At 35.2% G+C, this 24,871-nt stretch overlaps 1 protein-coding gene across 3 annotated transcripts in view; it reads left to right on the plus strand.

Moving 5' to 3' along the window:
- Window positions 1-1,013: 1,013 nt before the first annotated feature.
- The window catches only part of LOC149806646 (HAUS augmin-like complex subunit 3), a 56,199-nt gene continuing 32,341 nt past the window's right edge, over window positions 1,014-24,871 (plus strand). Inside the window, exons 1-5 of one of the 3 annotated variants that reach the window (XM_089956081.1) lie at window positions 1,014-1,136; window positions 5,988-6,174; window positions 11,117-11,230; window positions 20,834-20,917; window positions 21,502-21,613. In XM_089956081.1, coding sequence (XP_089812207.1) covers window positions 5,999-6,174; window positions 11,117-11,230; window positions 20,834-20,917; window positions 21,502-21,613 — 486 coding nt within the window. In that variant the 5' untranslated portion in view covers window positions 1,014-1,136; window positions 5,988-5,998. Of the gene's footprint in view, window positions 1,137-1,159; window positions 1,287-1,880; window positions 1,966-5,987; window positions 6,175-11,116; window positions 11,231-20,833; window positions 20,918-21,501; window positions 21,614-24,871 lie in introns of those variants that run through there. The other 2 variants (XM_089956090.1, XM_089956101.1) reach the window with 2 other exon arrangements.

Here is a 24,871-nt window from a genome sequence, read left to right on the forward strand (position 1 = left end):
ACTGGAGTTGATACACATACTCTGCAAAATTCTCATCAGACTTGGTGTAGCGAAGATATGGATATAATTAAATTTAAAAATTTCTTTTCGCGAGCATAGTCAACCACGCACGGATTTATAACAATAAATTAACATGATCCTCGATCACGATATCGTATAGGTCTTAATAAAATCTTCGGATGAGAGACTCATATAATAATGATTTAATTACATTAGCGGGGGGGGGGGGGGGGAGGGGGTGCGAGCACACTGAAACGTCCGGCTGGTAAACACGCGCGCATAATTAAAAAAACAAAAACACTAACGACAACGATAAAGTAACAAAATGATCTAACCCAATTAGAGAAACTCTCGGTTAGTTAGAAGCTTAGGTTTGACCTTATATTTTCATTTTCGTAGGAAGCTTTATTTTTCCCCAAAATATGACGTTTCAGCAAAAGGTCTGTTCACCCTCTCTGCTGTTCCTTTTACATCAAAGCAAATCAAGAGAACAGCATTTAGTGACATTTTATTACTTTTAATTGAATTTTAGTGATATTTTTAATTCATTAACCATTTTTGAAGCTTTTGATGCATAAATTTGATTTCTTTGTTTAGTTGAGTCAAAAATAGATTTTTAATTTGTAACATGTATCTGCTCCAAATCTCGACCTCTACTCAGAAAGTCGTTGGAAATTATATTTATAAAATTGTATAGGTTCTCCTTGATAACTTATGAAGGCCATATAAATATATGTCTGTTTATATTATATCTATTATGTACACACTGATACTATGATATGTAAGTTAGATTTGTTATAAGCATTACTGGTGATTTTTAATGATCATAACCGAACTAAAATTAATATTTATTAATTCTTGTGGAATAATCGTCATGGCTGATTTTTCTTCTTTCTTTTTTAATTCCATTCCGTTTTCTGTTCCGTGTTCTATTCATATGCTTTTTAAATGGTACAGCTTATTACAACATTGTTGAATGGTTAATGTCTTTCAAACTATCCAATCATTAGCGGCGATACTGAATGTGACTCGGAAATAACTCGAAAGCGGTCTGTTTCAAGAATAATCGTGTGATTATAGCCGAATAACTTCAAGTTGAAATTATTTGAGGTGTAACAAATTAGAGGAGAAATAGGGTAAACAGAGAAGTTAATAATAGCCCATTCTATAATGTCCATTGTCTCATTCATTTTCATGGGCCGATAAATCGGACCACTAAATCCATGTTCATCAGAAGGACGATTTTGACGTCCATGATTCGTCGGTATCAGCACAGGATTTTGGATGTACGTCTTACACTGTATTACTTGCGTGGGGTCTGATATTTGGGACTACCATTTTTATATTTCTATAATTTCACAGGAGAACGAGAAGCAATATTTTCAGGAATATCTCACTTCGCAGCCCATATCTGCTGCAAAGTATACCAATGTAAATAGTCCTACAATGTAAGACATAGCACATGTTGTTTTTGTTTTAGTGCCGTGTCTTACTATCCAAATAACGGCGTGTTCCGATGTCAACGAGTGAGTAATCAAAGTTTCAGGAACATCCCACACACTTGGCAGCCTATATCAACATTCTTCCACTAATTTATGTGTAATTAAGATACTGTGCTGTCTTTATCCTGGCGAAATGAAAATATGATACTAGCAAATGGATGCATTTTCACATTCTGTTGACATTCATTTAGATTTCTTGCACAGTCGAGGTATGCAGAAGTAAGTTCAAGTAGGTTCATGTTGGTGATATATTTCTTGAACGAAACGAACCATTGCTTACAGTTCCAATAGGCATAATATATTTTTATTCATTTTGTTAAAGAATAATATTTCAACTTAACCTAATTTTGGCATTCCCGGCTTTCATCACTTTCCAGCCAACTGAAATGTAGGCCAACAAACTTGAAAAGAGGTCTCCATTTCTTTTGTGAGAATTTCAGTTTATTAGAGAAAAGACATCAGAGTAAGTAAAGTCTGACTAAAACATTATGACTTTACTTTGTAGAAAAGCGTCAGTATTTTAGTTGTCAGTTGTGTGAAATATTCCTGAAAATGTTATTTTCGTAACAATGTTAGTCGACAACAAAACACGCTACACAGTGCTGTTAATTAGGCTGTAAGACCTTGACGCCCACAACATAAATATCAGTGTCGAGGTCTTACATGTAGGACTACAATGTAAAAAGTTTTGCCTCGTTCTCCAATCAGTTGACTTTGGAACATGCTACACAAGGCCATTATTTAGACAGTAAGATGTAGCACCAAAACATAAAAAAACATGATATATCTTACATTGTAGGACTATCAATGGCACATGCATTAATTTCTCCCAGACAAACGGAAAAATATTGAGAACAACATGTCCTTTTCTACCAAACTACTGGGGAAAATAGCCCAAGATTCCTCTGACCTTGCCACCCCATGTTTGATATTTGGACATTTATGTTGGAGTGTAGGGTCAGAGTCCATTCCCTATCAAAAAGTTTGAATTTGCCAACGCCATTTGGTGTCCGCATGGGGTAGTTGCTTACTAGCCAGCCCAGCAAATTTGAAGGACTTTTCATCAAGATATACCTGCATGAAATCGATGGGAATATGATTTATTTTCGTACAGGCGAGACAAAAGTACACCGTTGCAGTTATTAGGGAAAAATATTGACATCTATTCCCATTTTCCAAATTACTGGAGAGGGGGATTAAGTATGTTCAGTATTTTTCTCATCTATACTGACACAACAAGTGCCTGTGCCATACTGGCAGTGGTATGTAGAGTTGGCCACAGTGTTGATAATGGGGATAAACAACTGTTATGACATAGCTGTTAAATAAAGCTTAATGATGTTACGTATGTTTAATTTGCATTGTTTGTTTGTTAGTTTTTTTTATTTGTTTTTTTTTCTTCATTTCAGTCTATGTTGTATGTAACCAGCATTATATGTAGTTGATGACTTTGTACAAAAAAAACGTGACAGTTTTGTAAAAAAAACTTTTTTTTCTCAGAGTGAAGATCATTATCTTAAGCTGAGTCAAGGACATTGTATATTTTCATATATAGTTATTCTTGGACTACATGATTTCCATCATATGCTTTATGGTAACAAACTTTCTAATCCTTCTATAACAATGAACTTTTGATCCACATCCAGGGTTTTGTTTTACATCTTAGTTTGTCATATAACTGATGTTTTTCTGAAAATCTGGCAGAATCAGTTGCATTATGTTGTGTCCATTTATTCATTTGGGCTGGAATTTTTTCTTGAAATCACTGGATATGACAGTGCCATCATCAAAATAACAATTCATGGCTACATTGCTGATAATGAAGATAAACAACTGTTATGTCACTGCTGTTATACAGTTTAATGGATATGACAGTGCCCTTGTTAGAATACATGATCATTTCCATGGTGCTAAGAATGAAGATAAATAACTGATATCAGTGCTCAAAGAAAAAAATGTTAGACACAGGCCCAGGGCTGGTGACTTAAATAAATTCACAAGCCCTGACTGAAATTCCACAAGCCCAGACTGTAATTTCTACATGCCCAAAATTTCCCATTGATATATTGTCACATTGCGTTGCAATAGCTACAATTCAAATATAATTAAAATTTTTATGAACTGAACACGTTTTCTTCAGTTTGATTGGATGTAAATGGTTACGTGATACTGATCTGGAATTTATTACAATAAATTCTGTGGACTAATTTTGGTCCCCTGTTTCCATGTCATTTGATCTGAAGTTTTATATATATCAATGCCTTAAAACCTAATAATAACAACAATAAAAACTATCCCACCCACTCCTGTGATTTCCAATCAAAATGTACAAATCCCCGATCAAAATGTACCCTCATAAGTTAAAACAATTTAATTGCACGGACCTTCCTGCACTCCACCACTCACCCCTTTTGCAGAAGAAGGCATGTGGTAGGCTTTACAAGCCAATCTTTGGAAACTGTTGCATTTCACCTGGACAACATGTTATACTAGCGGTTATTAAAGGTCAGGGTCATATGTCAACCAAGGGATCTCACTAAAAATGGACACGATTTTGCTTTTGAAAGATCAAAATGCATAGAAAGTAATAACAACATTACTATAACAACATATGCCATACTCAAGCGTAATTGTCAAGAGAAAAAAAGGAATATTCTGGATTTACCCACAGCAGCCATTTTTTGGATATTAAAATAATGATCATAACAATATATCACTGGCATGACCCATTATGACATTCTACCCCATATCACTGTATAAAGGATTGATCAATTTTGGCTAGCGAAGATCATGCAGTGTATTCTATCGCAGTTAATAGGATAATGAAAGAAAACTTCGATGTACATTAAAGTTAATGTTTTGTTGATTAAATCTGATGATCTGATGTTAGAAAGGAATTTAATTGGAATTATAATGATTAAATGATCATGGCTGTGTATTTATCAGTGTGTAAATTTTACCTAATCACCTACCAAGTTAACATACCATTCCAGTGGCCTATTGGTTAGAGCTTATGCCTCGGAAACGGGAGGTCGTGGGTTTGAACCCCAGCAGAGTCATACCAAAAACGGTACAAACAGCTGCCTCACTAGGCACTCAGCATTAGGAGGTTAATGTTAGGACTGGTTGGCCTGGTGTCAGGTTAATATGACATGGTTGGGTATCATGATACATGTCTTTGGTTTGATGCCTCAGTGCTAGACATCACTATAAACTGCCACACTGTGGACATCATAGCAATATGACTGAAAAATTGTTAAAGCTATGTTAAAAATCTAAATCACACACACACACACTCGATCATTTTAAATACCAAACATTGTGGAATAACAAAGAACTCCATTGATTTTGGGGTCAGAAGGTGAGAGGTCAAGGTCACTGGCTGAAATTTATTTTTGTTGGGCTTTGCTGATAGCTAATTGCTTCCTAAATCAGCTTCAAAAATGACACTTGAACACAATTTCAACAACTGAAATGGTCATGCTTTGCATTCTATATATGCAGTAAAATCCAATTTCAAAGAAATGTTGCCACTGTGAACAAACTTGTCAAAATATAATACATATGACTTGAACATTCTCATTCAAGGCAATGATATGTAATAACTTATGTTCTTGTACACGCATCTAGCATCTCTTTGATTTACCTATAATGTCTGTTCCACTTCCTGATCCTACCTATGCAAGTTAGCACAATGGGCACACCCACTGCAGCCTACAAACACATTTAACTAGCTATTGTTAGCCATTTAAGTAATATGTGAAATGGTGGTTTATACCTGACATCATTACCTTTAATTGCCGCTATTTAACTGCCCAAGGGATAGTTTTTCATCAGCTGCAATCATGACTATTCACTGTTATTACAAGCTGCATGTCACTGGCATATACTGAAAGTGGTCTTTTTTGTGGGATTTTTTCTTCTATTTTGAAGATTACTGAAAATTGTCAGGGAGTTTATGACCACAAAATCATATTTTTAACATGACACGCCATGATTCAATTTGATTAAAAGCAGATCTCAATGTCACATGGGACAGTGGTGATCTTATTTAGATTGCGCTGTATTATGGGAGTCATGTCAACATCTTGAAAATACATTTACACATTTCATCAGCAAGATCAAAGTTTCCTCAGGCAAATTAAATTTTTTTCGATAAGCCCAATGGGCACCTGACTTAGAACACAGTATATGTTCAATCTAAAATTTGAGGGACTTCAGGCTATGAGATTTTTTTTAGCACTGGTTATGTCACATTCTAACATAGCAGTGGTAACATACTTTCATCACACCTAAACAATCCTTGGTTCCAGCATGTTAGGGTGTAGTCATAAATGAAGATTCATAGGGTTCCTAAAGGGTCCCCAGTTTCAGAGGCCTCGTGCCTCAGTCTTTGTCTTAGAGAGTACTTTGTAAACATTGCCATGGCAATTTATATAAAAGTAAATTGAGTTTATGACACTTCTTTTCCTTTTCTTTGAACAGATCTTTCAGCAATGAAGGGGGAACAATTAGTTCAGACTTTGGTACAGCTGGGCCATCCCAAGGCAGATAGCTTGGATCCACAGGGCCTGGATTGGATGTTTGAAAATGAGGCACTAAGTCCCTTTCTGGAATGGTTCTGCTGCAATGTTAACAAAGCCAATATTCTAGATCCAAAAGATCTGCAAGCGTGAGTATTCCTGTTATGCATATTGGAACTAAAATATTACAAATGCAAAATTAGATATCTGCACAAACTTTTCATTCTAAGATTTTGTCTAGTGCTACTGTCTAACCACAAAGCAAAAGACCTTTCTGATATGTCAGTCAACATTGTATGGCACCTAATCAAATGATTATCTGTGGCCATTATAAATGCTGTTACCTATGCCCTGTTTTGAGTAGTTGTATCATGTGATGTTAATATAAGTCAGCATACAGGAAATGTTCCTACAACCTTCACTAAAATATAGGAAATATATATTTACTGCAGCTTTGATTTGATTAAAATTTTCATCTTGTCTTTCACATTATGCATGTAATAAATCTTGAAAATAAATATTTTTTAATGAATTAGGAAACTTTCTTTACATCAGTATGCATGTGCAAGACTTTGAGTAAATTTTGGAAGGGTCACTGGCAGTTAAGTGCATGAGAAAACCAGGTGCATTCAGGTATGTAAGCTTGTCTTTTAGTTTTATACATGAGAGACATGATTAAATATACATATCTACCCAAAATGTTTTGCATATTTGTTGCTATATGGTTAGCATTTGGATTTTTCAAAAAGGAGGATAAAATCTCAAGCCAGTCAGAATTTGTTAAATCTGAAAATGAAGCACCTGCATCAAGAATGATATTTTCTTCACATATAACTATTTGCAAACAGCTGTAAAGATCCCATGCATTACAGACAACTGTACTAATAATCTGCTTTAATCCACGTAGTCCATCAGGTGTAAAGCTAGATTTGAGTTTTAGGGAGAAGTGACTTCTCCTTTTTGACAGAACAGTGAGAAGTGAGAGCTGAACAGTGAGAAGTGAGAGCTGAACAGGGAGAAGTGAGAGCTGAACAGTGAGAAGAGAGAGCTGAACAGGAAGTGGACGTGGAACTGTGTGTGTGTGCATTTGTATTTGGTGTAAACAGAGAACATTCATGATATTACACACCAACATACTTGCTTCTACAACTATTTTAGCCTAGAATAACGTAAAATCGTGATTTGTACCTGTCTACTACCATTAATGCTGCCACAGTGACTGTAGTCATACCACCAGTGTACACCACTAGGTTTTAATAGGGACTCTGGTATGACAGGGACACTCAAGCGGTTTTGACCTGAGCTCACAAAAAGTCAACCATGGCATCATGGAAACTCATTAACACTTCACTCCATGACATTTGCTCCTACTAATTTGCTAATTATTTAAGGCTAAGGAATATTTCTGTTGCACTGAGTTCCAACAATCAAACAAGTAATTACACAAATCTAAGAATTCCTTAAAACGGGGCACTTTAACCATGATCATAATGTGGTCAGCTTTTTATCCTGGAAATGGTTAAAGATATTTTTTAGATTATAAAAACTAACCACAATTACGCCTGAGTGCACCAACCTTCTTAGTCTGAACAGCTCATGTAATAATAATGTTCTCTTCATTTTAATGTCGCAAAATAAAGGGAGTCACAGCTGGCCATGACGTCACATTGTCTACAGTTTTCATGTTGTGGTGACCCTAAACTTGTACAGTGTTAGTGGAGTAAACAACCATTTTCAGATTTTATTCTTTGAGTAAAATGATTGGTTTTGTCAGGGCCATGTTGAGAATATGTGATGTAAACATGATCGTGTGACCTTCATACGGGTACCTAGTCTGTGTCTCAAAATTACTGTATAACCATTGCTTCAGAGAAATAATCTCAGTCTGGGCTTAACACACTTGATGTCAAGGTGTTCTTTTGTTGTGTCAGTTTGGAGTTATTTTAATGTTTATTCAAATTATTTTGATTCAAAAGGATTAATTCCTTTTTTCCTGGAAATATGTGTGTGCTCATACAGATTTCTTGGACAAAAACATTTCACTAAATTTTATTGGGAAATTCAAACATCATATTATTGTTTGTGAATAACACAGAACTGTTGACATTCCAACACCACAAAGGATACAGGATATGTCATTGCCTTCCATCTTGGATTCTTCATCAGGACTCGAACTTGAATTCATTAGAACATTTTTAAAGTTAAATCTTAAATAACATAAAACCAAGGCTTTGCTTTCTATGAACTGAATATTTTTCTGAATATATTTATCCAATGATTCATGAAAACAGACAGTGTAATAAATTGTTACTTCCCAGATGGCATTGTCTGCCATTATAGGGATTTCCCCGTTTCTGATTCACTTAAAACAAACTAAATTTATGACAAAATAGTGTACAAGAGGCAGTTAAAATATCCAGATCACCAATTCTGTTCTTACAGCACAAATTGCTATTTACATACTATTGTTAAAATACTGAAACACAAGTTTGTATGTTTTTATTATCAAGGGGTAACATGCAGAAATAAGGCAATGATAGTTGGTAACTTACTCAGGAAAGGGTTAATGGTCAATCAGCTATCAGAACCCATCTGTGAATGGCAAGAGTTTCTTTGTCAGTGTAATTGATATCAAACTAGGCCTAGCTAATGATGGCTTGATGAATACATTTCGCTACAACACAATAGAACTAACCTGGTTATGGGGTGGGGCGGCATCTCAGAATGTATGGCCAATCAATGTACTTCTAAAATAAAAATCACAGGGTGAAATTGTTTTCACTATCCTAACAGAAGAAAGCTAAGTTTTAATTTTTTAGGCGTCTTAATCAACCACTTCACCTGGTAGCGTGACCCCTGGTCCATGTCATGCATATCCCTACCGTCACAAATTCAAAACGTATATGTGCAATGACTGTAAATACAGGTCTTTTGACAGCAGCATGTCATTATTTTTATTTTTGAAGTCATCTGTTAGTTGTCTACCAGGAGGATCGCCATGAAACGTTACACACACACACATGCATGCAAGCACACGCACACACACAGTCCTGAAAAAAATGGTGCCCCTGAGATGTTTGATTGCCTCTAAGGTCATATTGTAAATCTTGTTATTGCTTCTGAATAAATGGTCATATCAACAAGGGGTTTTCACTGCAAGGCTTCTTATTCTTCTTGGTCTTAAGTGAAAATTTTGGGCAATTTGACTTCAAACAGGCCTGTCATGGTGGTCGTCTTGAAAATCTTATTACTGCTAATTGTTCTAAATGGATAGCCATGGTGACTCGGGCTTTCCACCGAAAGACTCCTTATGATAAATAACTGATCTTGACTGAAATGGTGCTAATGAAACCTCCAACATAACTGCCATATAAGCCAGCTTTTAACTGTTATCGCTATTTTTCCTGAATGGCTAGTCATATTAACAGAATTTTAGCTGAAAGACTTGTGAAATCTGTTTTGTCTTATATGAAAATGGTGATAATTAGACTTGCATTGTGGCCAGCATGGTTGCCATTTTGAATATCTTGTTATTACTACTTGTCCAAAATGGATAGTCATGTAGACATGGGGCTTGCATTTTTTATGACTTGGTCATGAAAAAAATGGTGGCCATTTTTAAAATATTGGGTATGGGGTTTTACTTGCACACTGCTCACACGTTGTAATTGCTCCAAAATGAAGATGATGAAAATGATGAATTATCATCCAAAAATGTAAAAAATATTTGTTACAGCTGTTTATTTTTTTATTTGTTTTAATGGATGGCATTACTGGCATGTTGTCTTTGTTTTGAAAAAGTTTTTTCATGCATTGTACTATTTCATCCTTATACATGTCTATTGATGCTGATCCTAACTCAAAATGATTGCTTTGCTGGCCATCTTGAAGATCTGTATATGGTTACTTCTCTTGATTGGATGGTTATATCAGCATGGTTTTCACAAAGACACTATAGCAATAACATGCGACTGATTCTAAAATAGTGACCTCCAGCATAGTGGCCATGTATCAGATCTTCTGGCACCTTCTTGTTGGCATTGACTTAACCCTTTTTAATAATACACTCGTTGCAATTTGTTGGGTTTGAATGTTAATGGTGCAGATCTAAATACCAACATATCTGTACTTTTGTGAAAGATTTTAGAATATATTATATATGCTTCAAAAGCATCTGCTGTGCATATCCTGGCATTATACCCAGTACTTCCAGTATTGATTTTCGTCATGTACATTAATGCAGCAGTAGGAAACAATATCATGATGATCCTAAGGATATTTTATTATCAGATATATTCAGCAAAGACATGTCTTCAAAACTGAATCTTGTGAAAAGATAATATGAAACAGTTGCAAGCTGAGTGACTTGTGTGTAACTGGTGAAATTTAAGAAAATATTTTAACATGTGTCTTGGTGACATTCATGGCTAAACATAGCAGAATACTTTCTGTGCAATAATGTGAGTTCTGCTTCATATACCTTCACCACATTATGCTGGTTAGCTGCCCTGTCAGAAACAAATAACCTTATTGACTTGAGAGGTCAGAAGATCAAAGTTCAGGGTCACTGAAAACAAAAAAAAAATTGCTTAATGACAGAATTCACAGTAGGTTTCCCATAATGAGGCAAAGATGTGTGATGATTACCAGATTGTATGGTCAAGATTTGTACTGTTATCTAATATTAATGAACTTTGCACATTACAGTCCTTACTTAGTGCATCCAATTGTTGTTTGAATTATATAGTTCATGGAAAACAGCCCACTCCATACAATGGCAAAGCAGGCTTGTACAAGACTATATAGTCTGTATGCCCATCTCTGCTTCCTGCCACTAACATGTTTTACAATCATAAATGTTTTTAAATGTGCTACACTCAGTTGATGAACAGAAACATCTTTGTTGCTTGTGGAAGCAAGTAAAAAAGTATCCCCTGTGTCGTCATCACCAGTAGCAGGTTAAGCTTTGCATTAATCAGTTATAACAAAGTTATATTTGCACTGACCTGTGAAATCATTTATATTGTTTCACAGATGACAATTTAGCTAAAATACTGCATGTATCTTCACCTGTGCAATTGTTATTTACAGGTTCAAGACATTGGAGCAATCAGGTGAGGGTATACTGGAAGGCAGGCAGCTGGAGGAAGCCCTTCGTAATGTTGCATCAGCAGAGGATAAAAATGTTACAGAGGAGGTCCTCAGGTAAACAATAGCTATGTAATTAGTTTCTCACATGTTGAATATAAGCATAGGGTCTGTAACAATTTATCCTGTTTCTAAAATAAATCAAAGCCTTGAGTAGCACGGCTTCAACTTTGTCTTAAAATAATATATTTAAAGCCCAATGCCACCATTATATGCAAAACATCGTGCATGTATTTGCTTATTCATCTTAATAGCATTGAATTTTGAAAGATTGTTGGGTTCCATTAAAACTAGATAATATTGATGTTTCATCTATTATCAGCCCTTCATAGAGAGGGACCTTTTTTTTCATGAGAACTAAGGCCAATAAGGTTAGGGTTATTGCTACATCTTGGGCCCACTTTAATCACTTCTCATTGGATGACTTTATAGGAACACCATTCAGGTGCTCTCACACAACCTTTTTGTAATTTTTCTTCTGCTCTTGGTGCACCAGTGTGAAAGTATATATTTGTTTGGTCCTGTTATGGCAGTACAACATGGGGCAAGAAGTCATCTACCAGCTCACAATAGATAACATGAATACTGTAAGGGTAAGCACATTTCTTTTACCAGTTCATGTTGAGACTATCAGCCCCTCTCCTAACTAGCTGTGTAAAGGTAGAAGGTAATGTATTACTGCTGTTAGAATTTATTTTTTTAGAGGGGTAATTATGTTGTTGTTGTTGTAGGGTTTAACGCCATTTTTCAGCACACGATAGGCTATACATGGCGGCCAGTATTAATGGTGGAGGAAGAACCCGGGAAAACCCCGGAAAGAACCACCGACCCTCGAGAAGCTACTGGCAAGCTTTCTCACATACCCACATTGGCCGAATCCGAGACTCGAACCTGCGCAGACAGAGGTGAGATGGCAGTGATCCGTAACGGAGAGCGCTTTAGACCACTCGGCCACTCGGGGCCCCGGGGTAATTATGTGTTACTTAACTAATTTGTAATTATGTAATACTGCTACATTTGCAAAGATTTCTTCCTTCCACCCCACTCTGGCATCCTGTATTCTAAGTTGAAAGAGGAAGAGTATTCTGTATGTTGCAGACCTGTTTACCCCTATAGATTCTACATATTGTTTATGGATGAAGTGTGAACAGTTCTACAGGTTGTTTAGGCAAGGCTACTGTAAATGGCTGAATCAGCAAAAAAATTACTTGTCATAATGTTTCATTCTGCTCAAAAATAAAAATTGTTTGAACTGCAAATTCAGTGGTTCCCATACAGACTATCAACCTTCTCCAAGCACTGAATAGAGCAATTGGTAGTTGTTTTTTTTTAAATGGCAGACCGCACTTGTATGAAAAGAAAATTGGAAGAAGTCAAAAAGTCAAGTGCTAGCCAGAAGTTCTAAATATTTAGACAGATATATGGCCATTTGTAAAACAGTCTAATAAAGGAATTCATATTCACTGTGGTGTGTATGAATAAAAAATTTCTGTCAAACTTGGTGGTAGATGTGATGTAAGAAGACATGGAGTGCAAACCGTAAAAGGAATGGACCAAAATAAAATCCTCAGATTTGTCTCTGTCTTCATACTGTAAAGCGCACTGTCAGACAGTGAGGATATGCACATTATCTGTGCTGATGTTTGAGCTTTTAACACAGTTAAACTTTCTGTTGAAAACAACTGATCCATTAAAACAGAATTTAAGGAGAATTTCTGGACAACAAAATTTCAGAAGGTATGCGTAGCTGCCAACCTTCACGAATTTGACGTGAATTTCACGACTTTTTCAGTGATTCACGGATTCATGCCACAAGCCAAAAGTTCACGAATTCTCCAATTCTCAATTATTTTAAATGTTTAATGAAATAACCGATTTCCTGTTAAGCGCTAGTCGTGATATTCGCAGTTGCCGAAATGGTCCGGTACTGCTGGTTGCGATATTAGTAGATCTACAGCCGATTAGTACAGTTGGCCCGATAGCAAGCATTTTAGCCTATTTTAATCTATATGTATAAGAGTAATTTTACAAATGCTTTTGAGAGAAACTGGAACCTAACTGGAGTTTTGCTCTGCGCATGCGTCACCACCACTGATTTGACTTACCGTTCAGCATCGCATGTAAGATTTTGAAAATGTCTTCACCACCAAGGAAAAAGAAATGTATTGCTCAAAAAGTGAAGTTTAATTTGGAATATATCAAAAATTGGACATGCATTTTGCCATTAAGCATTGATATTCTTCATGCTTTTTGCACTCAATGTGCCATCGTAGAGATGATGTGAGGAAGCACATCGGTTGCAAAAAACACATAGAAGTTTGGAAAATTAAGAATTCGCAAATTTCAGCTCTGGAATATTTTAAGCCATCAGCGGAAGACCTGCAAGCTCCCAGCGCTGAAGCATTATTTGTGAGTTTTCTTGTCGAACACAATCTACCTTTATCACCTGGAGACCATGCTAAACATTTATGCTAAACATCTGTTCCGACAAATGTTCCCGGACTCGAAAATCACTTCCAAATTTTCCTGTGGAAGAACCAAAACTGCTGTAGTTCCTGTGCATTCCTCACAGAAACAGTGACAGAGAAAGAGTATTTTCTCTAGTGAGGAAAAATAAGACAGACTTTAGGGCCTCCTTAGCTGCAGAAAATTTTTCAGCAATTTTAGTCGCCAAGATCAACCGGCAGGCAAGAAGTCTGAACTGTTTAGAAAGCAAATTTATAATCAAGCAGTTGAGAAGTTCAAGTCTGCCAAAGTATCATGTCTTGATAAATAAATATTTCTTCATATATGTAGTGTTTTAGTTTTATATTGCGATCTTGATATAGAGTAGTATTGACGGTCAGAGTGGATGGAGTTATTGTCATGGTATTTTTCACTAATTCATGTCCAAATTCACGACTTTTTATCCCTATTTTCACTAATTGTGAGCCTGGAAGGTTGGTAGCTATGGGTATGAAATGCTGCAGAATCAACAAACAACTCTGGTAGTTCATGAAGCTGATACCTTCAAGACAAACCTAGCAGTAAGAATGAGATCAGTGTCTTTTACAGTTTCCAATGACGGAAGCAGTGATGCCACAAGCAGTACCCTCTGGTTGTGCATACTATAGATCCTGTTACTTTGGCAGTTGATTCTGAATTGCTGGGTATCCCAGTTTTGTCATGGAGCAGCTACTGGGGAAAACATATTTGGATTGATTGACAGTATAATGTGGAAACCTTTCAAAGACTTAATTGGCCTAAGTATAATTGTTTGAAGTAACACTTAAATGTAGGCCTAATGATAATTATTTCTTAACATGTATATTCAAGTTTTCCATAGCATTTGAAGACCATCCAAAATATACAGAGATTTAGTACTTATTAGATACATTGGTGGTAAAATAAAAAGAAATGTGATTTTGGAAATGTTATTGGTATAAAAATTATTGAGTGTATAACCAAGTATATACATTGGAAAGTACATGAGTGTAGTAAACATTACATTTAATGACAAATTTAGTGAATTCACGCTGGTAGTATATTAATATAGATAGAGTGCTAATGTTTTTAGGAAAAGGAGTTTCTTTTCTTGGTAAAAAAAACCCACCCAGATAATGGTGTATTTGTATGCAAAATAGTTAATGCAGGCCATCATGAGAAAGGAAGGTGTTACAGGTGATGATCGGTGCACTTTATTAGTGACCCTTGAACCTTAATCAAGTCAGTTCATGAAGATTGGACCTAATTATTTGGGGTTTTGAGAAAGCTGGACTGGTTTAATTCTGCAGTTTTGGTATTATTTACCTGGCAAGCATATGTGTATATAATGACACTTGATAGACATGATGTTGATATTGTAAATTTGCCAAAAGTTGTTAAGTGAGATTTAATATTCTACTGTTATTTGTGTATATACTTATTGTTTCATTGATAATAGAGCTTCAAGCAATAGTTCTAGTATTTTGCAGGCTTGTTCTTTTGGATTAAAAATGTATGGATAAAATGAAAAGTGCTTTCAGGAGGATTGAAATATTACAATCGATTCAAATAAGTATTACATTTAATTTTCATATACTAGTATTTTTTATTATTATTTCTATCATTTTCAGTATTACTAGTGTTTGAATACCTTATGCTTTTTCTCAGTTAACTTTATCCTTTATTATCTCACATATTGATGTAAGGCAGTGACTGAAAATTACAGCTGCCAGATATCTTATAGCTACCTATGCATTGGAACAATATAAAATGTTTTGTAATTCTTTTTGCAAAGGGTTAAAATAAAATAAACATATTTGCAAGTTAATATTTTATTGCCAGATTACAGTATTGATGTTGATTTATTAGATGCTAGTGGCTTTGTTAATATCTAATAATGAAACATTGTTAGAAAAGGAGAGAGGTCATCATCACACATGGCTATTCGTTTGTTATGTCTTTAAATTTGTGGTATCGGGGTAATAACAAAAGCCACAAAAATTAGCCCCCCACAAAAATTTCTAATACTACAGTATTTGGAAACAGGGATGGTTGAAAAAGGTTGATATTGTTTCAAATAAATACCATCATCAACCTCTGGCAGTTTGCATCTAAACTAATTGTATGCTGGATATAAACAGCTATTCAAACCTGTCAATTACACAGTCACAGTGTTTGTGAAGGTGATGTAACTTGTATCACTTCTTTTATTTGTTGGTAAATAATTCTAGTCTGAGTTCACTAAATACGATACAGTGATGTTTTTTTTTCTTCTTCTCATATCTGTCAATAGTATAACAGGATCATAACAAGCCAGTGCAGTCAAAACAATGAAGGGACTTCAAATGAAAATGACTCAATTAATGATGGCTCCATTGCTTATCACCATACAGATATAGGAAGGGTCATGTGAATGAAAGTTGTGAAGCAGAATCAATACACCTTCTTTTTTTTGTACATTTATAGCTACGTTCAGTCACAATAAAGTGGATTCTGAGCTGGTGAATTAGCCAGTCCAACAAAATAAATCTCAGAAAATGAAAGAGAATAAACTTAATTGGGAAATAAATTGAATTGGGACCTGTGACATTAAATTGCATTGTGCATGACTAGACCAGCAAGTTGTTCTCTGCCACTTTTTATTATTTTCTGACATTGCTGGCTGTGGCAGAGGACAACTGTATAGTGACAAATTCATTGGTGGACAGTCTACATGCATGCACTAGTAGTTCACATACAAGTTCAACAGTCACAGGACTGATGGGTGATTTTTCTGAAAGTGTTTGGAAAATTTGAATAAAGGGAATCCACTTCTTTGGGAACAAAGGTCATTTTTGCTGGCTACATCATCACACTTTCAGATGCTATGAGGCTGCAGTTAACAACCATCCTTGAACAAAGAAAAAAATTATGTACTGTTTACCCATTGTGAATCACACTTATATGCAACAAGTAGACAAATACCGCACTTTCAGGGACGATTTTCCAAACTAGCCTTTATGATAATGATGTCAGTGTTGTTCAAATTACATGACTGACCATCATCCAGGAGAATGATATTTTACCGTTTACCAGCCCATGATATTGGCTTGCCAGTTTAGGTTGGGTACCAGTTAAAATGTTAAATCCACATAATTGATTTCATTTATATTTTTCAAAATTTCAAAAGGCCCAGTCATCCTCAATTAAGTATGCTGTACTGTTCTACACCGTGGCCAGTAATGTCAAAAAAATATAAATAATGTTAATGTCAGGAAACAACTTGTTGGTCTTTTTCAATTACACCACTAACATGGCTTCCACAGTGAAAGAGTGGAATGTGCATTTTGTTTTACAATTTTATACCCATCATTGTAATCATTCTTTATGGTATGTAAATGGGTCAGTTATTACTATATCTAGGGGGGCCCTGAGTGGCCAAGTGGTCTAAAGCGCTCACCGTTACGGATCACTGCCATCTCACCTCTGTCTGCGTCGGTTCGAGTCTCGGATTCGGCTAATGTGGTTATGTGAGAAAGCCTGCCAGTAGCTTCTCGTGGGTCAGTGGTTCTTTCCAGGGTTTTTCCGGGTTCTTCCTCCATCATTAATACTGGCCGCCATGTATAGCCTATCTTGTGCTGAAAAATGTCATTAAACCCTACAACAACAACAACAACAACAACTATATCTAGGTATTGGGTACATGGGGTGAAAACATAACTTGATGGTAAGGAGCTGCCAACTTTACTGAATAACATGGGTTCAAGGTCTTAGATAACTCATTAATCGGCTTCTTGGCCCCTGTCATCAGTGTTATCACAAGTCCCAAGTGTATCTGTTTAAATTTTGTACCCATATATGATTGGAGTTTCATTCTCACCAGTGTAAACATAAAGTTATATCATAATCACAGGCATGACAGTGTTACATGGAATACTTTCTTTTGATTAAATAAAATTGGAGTTCAAAACTTTCACTAATTTGAATAATGGTAAATAGGGTCTAGCAAATTTCAAAATCAGATGGAACACAAGAAAAGAATCTTGTAACCCAGCTTGAAATAAGTAACCGATGTAAGCATTTCATATGAAACTTTGGATTTTCTATTTTCCATGTTCTGAACCATTTATGCCTATTATCTCAGCACCTTTTGGAAAGAAGGCATGGATTATGTCCCCTGCTCATTCATTGATCAGTGCATCCATCTATTACTAATATAGTGTATCTTGTCCTCATTACCTTCTCCAATCTAAGTATGGCTTGAAAAATGGCTTCCAGTAGGTCCTCATTACTGTCAATAGTAGAACCTGCTTCCCACTGATCATGATCTCTGTTTTTTTTTCTGGTAGCATAAAAAAACTGACAATTTCAGTATCATTCTTACATTGAACAGTGGGACAGTCCTCATCAGTATTGATCCAGTGCTGAACATTGTCAAATAATTTCAGTGTTCTCTTTACTTCTTATCAACTTGACTTTGCATTTAACTGGATTTAAGTTGCTTAAAAAGATCCAACTTATCTTTCAAAGAATATGTCTTTCTTTTCTTGGATGTCTCACTAGGAGTTGAAATGTCTTTATTCACCCAGTAATACAGATAATACTGAATTAATTCTTAAATTTAAATTATTTTACAACAAAGTGACTCATAATTGTTGTAATTGACCTTGTATTCAGCTACATTATATGGATTAGTATCTATTATTGCCTGTCTTATTCTTATGATTGAATAATATACTGTGAGCTTTATTGAAGCACTTAAGTAAATGGGACTGTCAACTTTCCTTTAGAACTGAAGCCTCACCAGCAGATCAGCAATTCATCTCTAAACAGACATTGTCAGTCATACAATAAAGCAGTGTATTATTGGTCACTCTTTACTGTTGCTTAGACAGAACATAGAAGGGATTGGCATCAGCATGTCTGATGTACAAACCACCACTTTCTGTGATCTGTTTCTGTTGAAATGTCGGTAAACAGTGGCTTAAAATAACCTTGTCTTCAATATTTGTGGTGCATGCAACATCTGGTCACTCATGGGTTTTTGGCTCAAGATTTGTCAGACCTCGTGTTTTGACTCTATTGTCTTAAACTGTGCAACAGAAAGGAAATGAAACAACAAGTAAAATTCAACAGATAATTTATTTCTCTAAGTTACAAAGTAAACAGTTCAAAAGATATAGTTTTGTGAATTAAATTCCAGATAATCACAAATGTCCTATCACATATCCAAAATTGAGAATGAATTCCACAACAATACAATCCAGAATGTCCTGGAATGAGTTCTCCAGAAAGTAGTGTTTTAGTCAAAAATTCAATGAGCACGTTTTAATTCAAATGAATAATTTAAATAATTCCTCTCAAATTTTCGTTGAACTCAACTGCAAATTCTGGTCATATATTCCCAAAGACTGATATGAAATAGGAATAAGTTATTGTTTACCATATCACCTAAATATACAGGTACCCACCTGACCTTTGATGCAAGAGATTCATGGAAAAGCCACTAACTCATAAACAAGGTCAGACCTTGCACTCAGATTCAAGTCAACATCTTGTTTACTTCTTACAATCATGACGAAAGTCAGGTAGGCAAAAACTCCAACCCTCAATTACCTACAAAAATCAAACATACAATAAAGATATACAGTGGAGCCTCGTTAATCCGAACTCCGTTTATCCGGAAACCTTGCTATCTGGACATAATTCAATGGGAACAGAATTCCTAAACGTTAATTTGTTCCGTTAATCAAGAAATCCGCGTTCTGGATCCGGAAATCAAAATCGGGGACCAAAGTTTAAAATTACGTTAAAACTTGTCTTGATAATCCAGAAATAATCTGTCCAAAAATAAGAAAATTCGAAAAATCATATGTGAAAATACAGTCAGAAGAATAATACATAAAACACAGTAGTGAAGCCCTTGAGAATCTATGGCCACTATCAATAACTAAGTAGCGTGACCATATTGTAACCAGCAATTGTATAAACAATGTCTGTTTTAGCTAGTCGCCGACGGGGGTGTTAATAATTAAATAAACACACTGGGATCAAATCGTCCACGCTTTTTGACATAACATATGGTAAATAAATTAAAAGTGTCATTAAGCCTCTTTGTTGTTTACCAATTGTATGTAACAATCACAGTTTATTGTTTATTGTGCAAATACCGTTGACATTTTTAAGCTGTGGACAGTATAGGGCTTCAAAGAATCCAGGCAAACAAAGGTTACAGACTTCTTCAGGAAATTGACATAATAAATGTATGTACAGTACATACATGTACATGAACATACTGTGATGTGTTTGATATGTTAATTGTCTAAACTTCTATTTACTGTATATGTACGTACAAGCACATGTTATAATAATGTGAAATAAACACAAATTAATAGATGTATTCATTAATTTATTTCAACCATTATTGAATATACAGTACATTACATTTAAAGCTAGCATATACATGTACATATATATGGTGTGATGATATCGTAAAATAAAAAATGTGCATGATTCAATTATCCTGAAAACTCGTTAATCCGGACATATTCGCTGGACATAAAACTTGATAAACGTTGTAGTGCAGCCGTATAACCTTTACTTTCTTAAGACAGGATTAGTAACATGAGTGGTTTATTTTGTCATAAAAGTCAGGTTAACAGTTTGTTGATGGTCGGTAATAATTATAGACTGTATCACTTAATGATCAATTTTACATTTGAGTAAAGTAATATTTTCATATTACCTCAGTAACAAATTTATCAATTTTGAGATCTCTTTAGACTTGTAATAACTTTTTAATTGATTTCAAGCCCATGCAGTACCTCCATAACATTACACATGTAACAGTATTTACATTTACTGTTTATCATGTAAAACTTATTTATGACAAAAAAATTGCAACCAATTAAATTTGTTTATTGTTCAATCTTTTTTAAAGAAATAAAACCTACTGAAATTAGTTACTTAAAATAAAAGATTAGTAGAAAGTAGTGTTATACATTTGAATTTTTTTCCTGCTTAAATATGGAGAAATGCACAGAAAATATACTTGACTAGACCCATCAGTGCCATCTTACAAGACAAATTATTGTGAAGTGAGCTTTATTGTACACAGATTACAGAATATTTTAGTGTAAAGTGAGCATTATGTTACAGCCAAACAAGTATTATAACTTAAGTTTCTTTTAAATGTACTGCACAATAATTTTTTTACAGGAGTGAGATAGACCAATTGACAAAAGATCTGCAGAGGTTGAGAAGAAGGAAACAAGTGTTGATGCAGAGGAGAAACAAACTAAAGTTAGTCTTTTATAATGATTTAACTTATTCTGGATGCCAGTTATCTATGTTAGTCATCATTTGTCATATTTTAAATACATTTTAAATTATAAAATCAGGTATAAAGCAAGATCACATACATACTGACAGATTCTGTCCAAATCAATGAAGAATCATTAGAAAGATGCTATAAAGAGACTTGACCATATTGCAGTACAGTGCAATAAATAAGGTTTGTACTTTATTTTCCATTAAACAAACTTATTAATAATGAGAAAAGTGTGAAATAAAGACACTTTAAGTACTATGCATGCATGTTGTTACATAACAGTAACTGGTTTAAATATTACAATATGCTTAGGGCTGCTCCAGTAAAACATACCTGGGACACAGGGAAGGCACTTTTAATGTGAGGTACTCACTCATAGATGCAATTTAGAATTTTCTGATCATTTTAATATGACATCAAAGTTCCCAGGCATATACTTTTAAAACACTGCCTTCCCTGGGTACCATGTATGTTTAAATGGAACAGCCCTTATAAGGAATAATGTGATAATTATTTATCTGGTATTAATAAAAACTCTTGCATATGTCTTTTCTAGTCTGCATCATACAGCATTAAGCCATAGGTTGTCACGCATGAGCACTGTGGAAACTAAGGCAAAACAGCAATACAAGAAGTCTTTGGAGCAAAGTCAAACAGATAACAAGCAGGTTAGTAAATAAGGTCCATATTACTGGGGTATCAAATATGACCAAAGGTTTTACAGCAGGTCACACGATACTGTTGCTTACATTTTTGCATGTTGGAAGCCCCAGGTGGCCAGGAGAATTAAAGAGCTTGCATTTTCCAATCACTGCCATCTCACCTCTGTCCATGTGGGTTTGTGTCTACAGTTCAGCCATTGTGGGTAAGTGAGAAAGCTGCAAGTAACTTCCCATGGTTCATTGGTTCTTACTGGGCTTTTCCAATGTGGGTATGTGAGAAAGTTTTCCAGTAGCTTCTCGAGGGTCGGTGGTTCTTTCCGGGGATTTCCTGGGTTCTTCCTTCACCATTAATACTGGCCCCCATGCATAGCCTATCATGTGCTGAAAAATGGCGTTAAACCCTACAACAACAACGATGACTGGGGTTTTCCTGGGTTCTTACTCCACCAGTTATACTGGCTGCCATGTATAGCCTATCTTGAGCAGAGAAATTGCATTAAACCCAAAACAACATTCTTTTTGCATGGCAACTGAAGTGTTAAACATTCTTTTCAGAGGTTTCATATCTTCATAATGCTGCAGCTTTCTTTTGTTATAAACGAAATTTTCCATTGGTGTATTTCTGTCATTTTTGTTAACAACTTCACTTGTGAATGTTGTGAACATGTCAGCTACAAGAACTGCAGTGAAATTATTAGCTCACCTGGTCATAAGGCCAAATGAGTTTATGATATGGCCTTGCTGCTACCATGCACCATCTGTCAGTTGTCATCTGATTGGCTGAGCTTGTTACGAATTTGGAAGTGATATTCTGATTTGATTTTAATAAAACTTGAAATATGGTCTGTTATTTATAGGTTATTGCATTTGTATGGGAAAATATGAACGAGTTTTTCGAATGGAAATACTGCATGACTTTGTGAGTGCAGTATATTCATCCAACAAAACGAGTTCATATTTTCCCATACAAATGCAGTAACCTTTTTATTATATGCTCATTTTTTATTCTACCTAATGCTTAATTATATTAACAAAATACACTATAAGAAACAAAGTAACTGAATGTATGCTGTATTCCAAACTCAGTAAACAAGTGCATATTCAGCATTACACAACAACAACAACATTACTGCGCACATAACTCTGCCCAGATAAATTTTAACTTAGTCGTGTGCTAGACATAACTTTGGGAAAAAAATGGCGTGTCTAGTTAAAATGAAATTTGGAGTCATATTGTGAATGAATGTGCATTGTAACAACTTTTCCATTTGATCTGGAATGAATAGATTTGGTATTTTATTCGATTCTACAACATTTCATGATTATGGACTGGATTTATATGTGACAATTCCACATGAAATACATCAGATTGAAGAAGCGGGGGAGAAGCGTGTTGACATCAGCAAATGTGTTTCTGTTTCTGTCATTGAATGCTTGAAATTATAATGTGGGAAAAACATGAAGTCTTTCAATTGCAATTATCAAAAAGATGGTTTGATCCCCGTCTGAGTCATACCAAAGACTTACAAAAATGGTACTAACAGCTGCCTCGCTGGGCATTCAGCATTAAGAGGTTAGTGTTAGGACTGGTCGGCCTGGTGTCAGGATAATGTGACTGGATGGGACATCATGCTACATGTCTGCGGCATGATGCCCCAGTGCAAGACATCGCTATAAACTGCCACATTGCAGACATCGTAGAGATATGACTGAAAACCTTTTAAAGTTACGTTTTTTAAAAAATCCAAAACATCACAAAGACGCTATGGAATTCTTTTTGAGTGCAGTAAGTAGAATGTAATTGTACTTATATTCGAAATTACAGTATGATTTCGAAATGTGTAATCAAGATTGAGAACTTATGACATGGCTCATGTAATTCGGATTTGCAATACTAAGAAAGTACATTTTGAGGAAATTCAGGATGTAAAACTAAGTATATTTTTTGGCCATTCTTATCACCAGCTAAAGAAGACAGTGTATGCCTTGTCACTTTTATGTTGTTTGTAAAGACCCTTTCTTGCATCTGTTGTATAGCTAGCTAGCCTAAATCCAAAACATTGTATCAAAAAAGTTAACATGGAATGTGCCAAAGCAGCTGGTATGTGGCAGTCCATGAAACATCTGCTTTACTTCATTCAGAAACAAATTTAAACAACAACCACAACGTAAAGCGCCTTCTACATGAGTGTACATGATTTGTTTACAAATCAAAAGTGCTTGCATATGCGTCCATTGTTTGTTTACAATAGAAAGTAGTTCCTTTATGCACATGAATGCAGTATGTGTATTTGCATGCGAGTTCAGTATCGGGTAATACTGCATGATTCTGACAAATGTTAACTGAGAAAAAAATGAGCATATAATAAAATCAAGATATTGGATGAGTTAAAGAGCAAGATCTTCACCTAATATTGAAGTAATCTTGCATCAGATCTGCTGAGCTTACAACTGCTGTGGAAACCATATTTTTTATTTGATTTTTATAAAAATTGGCATATGGACTTCTATCCTCAAGATCTTAAACAATTTCAAAAGTCAGTGGAATCCACTTGTATAAATAAGGTGATCTTGCATTGGATTATCTGAAATTGTTACCACTCTTTAAGCCATATTGTTTGTCTGATTTTGATCAAAATATAAGCTTATATGTTCTCCCAAGAGTTCTATAATATGTGGATCTATGCATGTTAATGAGCTGTTTTTGTGCCTGATTGATTGAGCTTGTTAATACTCTATAGACCGTATTCCTGAACCAGTTTTGATCAAACTTGGTCAGTAGGCAAAAATCATTTAGATCTTAAATGACTGCAGTTATGAGCATAATCCATGCATATTAATGAGGTGATATTGTATTTGATTCATTGATCTTTCCAACATTTTAGCAACTCTGTTTCTCTAATCCATTTTTAATCAGGCTTTGGTCTAAATATTAATCTCTTGGTCTTTAATTATGGATTTCATCACTATGTTCCAGTTGACTTCTTTATGGAAATGGGGGCATATCTTGACAATATCCAAAAACCTATGGTAAGTTCTATTTTCCTATCCCTTTTGAATCTTCATGGTTTTCTCATGAATTTGGAAGGACCTCACACTCACCCATCCCAGTCCTTTGTCAGTTTTGTTACAGAGTTTATATCAAGCCTCAATCATGTACTTCTCCTTCATGGCCATGTCATTCGGATCAACAAACTAATTGTGTCGATTTAATGGATTTGATCCTGCTAGGTCATCTTTTTATGCATCCATTACAAATGACTT

This window comes from Sinohyriopsis cumingii, chromosome 1 (genome assembly GCF_028554795.1).
Source record: "Sinohyriopsis cumingii isolate HCF-2022 chromosome 1, ASM2855479v2, whole genome shotgun sequence".
NCBI classification, from domain to species: domain Eukaryota; kingdom Metazoa; phylum Mollusca; class Bivalvia; order Unionida; family Unionidae; genus Sinohyriopsis; species Sinohyriopsis cumingii.